This window comes from Aphanomyces astaci (genome assembly GCF_000520075.1).
Source record: "Aphanomyces astaci strain APO3 unplaced genomic scaffold supercont1.194, whole genome shotgun sequence".
NCBI classification, from domain to species: domain Eukaryota; phylum Oomycota; class Saprolegniomycetes; order Saprolegniales; family Verrucalvaceae; genus Aphanomyces; species Aphanomyces astaci.
The window spans coordinates 24,241-27,131 of NW_009798457.1; the positions used below are offsets into that span (position 1 = coordinate 24,241).

At 58.9% G+C, this 2,891-nt stretch overlaps 2 protein-coding genes across 2 annotated transcripts in view; both read left to right on the forward strand.

The window, feature by feature from the left end:
• H257_18659 (hypothetical protein) overlaps window positions 1-356 on the forward strand; it is a gene marked incomplete at both ends in the record, with an annotated part of 2,157 nt that extends 1,801 nt beyond the window's left edge. The window contains one exon of the mRNA XM_009847753.1: window positions 33-356. Coding sequence (XP_009846055.1) covers window positions 33-356 — 324 coding nt within the window. The remainder of the gene's footprint in view (window positions 1-32) is intronic.
• A 1,477-nt stretch (window positions 357-1,833) lies between these two features.
• On the forward strand, window positions 1,834-2,561 carry H257_18660 (hypothetical protein; the record flags this gene model as incomplete). The annotated part of the gene is made up of 2 exons (XM_009847754.1): window positions 1,834-1,989; window positions 2,028-2,561. 2 exons carry the CDS (start codon window positions 1,834-1,836, stop codon window positions 2,559-2,561), a joined length of 690 nt encoding a protein of 229 aa, XP_009846056.1.
• Between the last annotated feature and the right edge of the window lie 330 nt (window positions 2,562-2,891).

Here is a 2,891-nt window from a genome sequence, read left to right on the forward strand (position 1 = left end):
GCGGAGTCCCGGGTGTCCAAATTGGTTTCGAGGCGGTACTCGTACGCCTCTCAATGGTAGGGTTTGCGGAGGCCGAGCCAAAACTAACTGTCGACTATCTCGTCGCGGCCGTCCAGCCACTGGCCGTGCGCGCCCGTGTCAAGGAACTCATGAAGTTGAACGAGAACCGCAGCCTCAAGAAGGACGCGCGCGATTTCAAGCGCTGGCCGGCGGACTGCGTCGCTACGGCGAGTTCGATGGCCGCGGCGGTACCCGCCACCGCCAAGCCCGACAAGTTGCCCGCGGCGACCAAGACCCCCAAGACTGGGAAGGCCCCCAAGGTCGTGGCCGTCGTGAAAGAAGACAAGATCCCGTAGTCGAACTTCACCCAAGAGAAACGTGCGTGTTTCAAGTGCCTGAGCACCGAGCACAATGTGTTCAAGTGCCCTAAGGTCGCTGACGGCGAAGCCAAGCTCTTGATGGAACGTGTCCGTTCCATCTGGAAAGAAACCAAGTCGGTAACCGTCGTCGAGACGGTTGACGTTGCCGAGGTGTCCCTCGACAATGCCGTGATTTGCGCTGCCCGCGTTGTGTGTGTGGCTGGTCAGGCCGTCTCGCTGGACGCGTCCTTCGACAGCAGCGCCGATCAAAGTGTGGTGCATCCCGCGACGCTGGCCAAACTCAAAAAGCAAGGCCGCAACGTCCTCGTGACCAAGCTCAAGACCCCCATTAAGGTAATGGTTTTTGTTGGCCCTGCCCACACCGTCACCGAGGAAGCCACGATGGACCTGCGGTTCGAGAAGGACGCCGGCCCGCTGATGCTCACGAATGTCAAGTGCTGGGTGTCGACGGGCAACCTGCCCGCCAACGTCGGCGACATCCTGTTGAGCCGCGCCATCATGTATAAGTTGGGGTTCGACCCACGCGCCATGCTGCGTGAGGCCGCGTCCTTCACCGATGCGATCGACATGGCCGACGCGGTCTCGCACAGCGGGGTCGTACAGGCCGTGCTGGCCGTGTCCCACGAGCTCGTGGATGACCTGGCCGAGGAAGAGGAGGAGCTGTTGCCCCTGGAGATGAACTCATGTTTACAGTGACAGCGTATCGTACTGCCAGTCGACAGTGGAGGAGATGTTCTCTGAGCAGTTGTACAAAGGCCCGTTGGCCTGGTTGAACGACCTCTTGGGGTACCATCGTACCCGCGAGGGATTGTTGGGTGTGCTGGCGGACGTGTTGGCTGTGTGCGCTGACAAGGGTCTGAAGCTGCACCCGAAAAAAATGCAGTTTCTACGTGACCGAGGCCAGGTGATGCGGGCGCATCATCAGTGGGACTGGGGTCAAGCATGACCCCGCCCGCGTTGAGGCACTCCAACAGCTGCTGTCCCCCGTGACTGGTGCTGACCTGCAGCAGTATATGTGCGCCATCAACTGGATGCGCATGAGCATCCCCGGGTACAACGTGTTGGTGCAGCCGTTGACGGAGATGCTGGAGGGGGTGTTTGCCGCTGGTGACGAGGCAATAAGTACCTGCTGGTAGTCAAGTGTGACGCCAGCAAGATGGTTTGGTTCTTTCCGGCTCCCGAGGCCACGGCGACGTTCGTCAAGTACTGCCTCCTGCAGTGGTTCGCCGTGTGCTACGAGTGGGTCTCCGACCAGGGGACCCATTTCAAGAACCAAGTTATCGCGGAGCTCCAGCACGTGCTGGGGGCTCATCATCACTTCACGACTGCCCGCTGCCCATGGGCGAATGGCACAGTGGAGGTCGTGATGCGGCAGTTGTTGCGTCTATTCCAGGCATGTCTGAGCGAGTGGCGCATGGCGCCCGACCAGTGACCCAAGGCCTACCTCGTCATCATGCTCGTGCTCAACCAGCTGCCTTCACCTTCCCTCGGCGGTATGGCTCCCATGAACGCCATGTCTGGCCGTCCGGCAATGTCGCCGGCTGACACGATGGCCCGTTGCCGGTTCAGCTCATCTCGGCCACGCTGGCCGAGGTGGAAGAAGGTCAACGTGAGAACATTGCCGCGCTGGAAGCAATGCACATACAGATATCGGTGGAAAACGCACGGAAGCGAGACCGCTCGCGGCAATACCACGATAAGAAGAAGGGCGTGCAGATGGCCCAGTTCGTAGTGGGGGACTATGTCCTCTACCAGGACGTATGGGCGCACTTGCGCCAGAAGTTGCGGACCAAGTGGTGCGACCCGGCCGTCGTCACCGAGGTGACCAGCAACTGGGTGTACGACGTCGAGAACCTGCTGACTCACGACGTTCGCCCCGTCCACACCAGCCGCCTAAAATTCTACGCGGACTGTGACTTGGACGTGACGTCCGAGCTGCTGGCCCACGTCGCCCAGAACTCAGGAGGCTTCGAGGTAGAGGCTATGGTGGACGCACGGTACGTCCCCACGACCAACGTTTACGAGCTGTTAATCAAGTGGCGCGGACTCGAAGACGCGGAGAACTCGTGGAAGCCCGCCAACAACATCTTCGCCGATTTACCCGTGATGTTCAAGGCTTTCTGCAAGGCGGCCACGTCCGCCGTAATCAAGAAGATTGCCGTTGCTTACGAGGTTAAGTAACTCGTGGGGGAAGAGATGTATTCGGTTCGAATTACTGAGACGGAAAGGAGTAGACCTGTGGCGTCTGCTCCTTGCCGTCCATTGGTCGGTACTTTTGGTGGTTGGAGTACCATATGGATTGGTAGAGTGTACCTACCCCTTTATCGGGTCTGAGAGTTTAGGTAGTTTGAGTGGCTCGTTGTCACTCACTTCGCCTTTTACCTTTAAATATTCCAACGTTTTGGTTTCGATCGGTTTTGAAGTAGTTGAGATACAACACCGCCGGAACACACCACCACCACCATGGCCACCTGCTGCACTGCATGGAATGTGGTCCATCACAAGGAACTG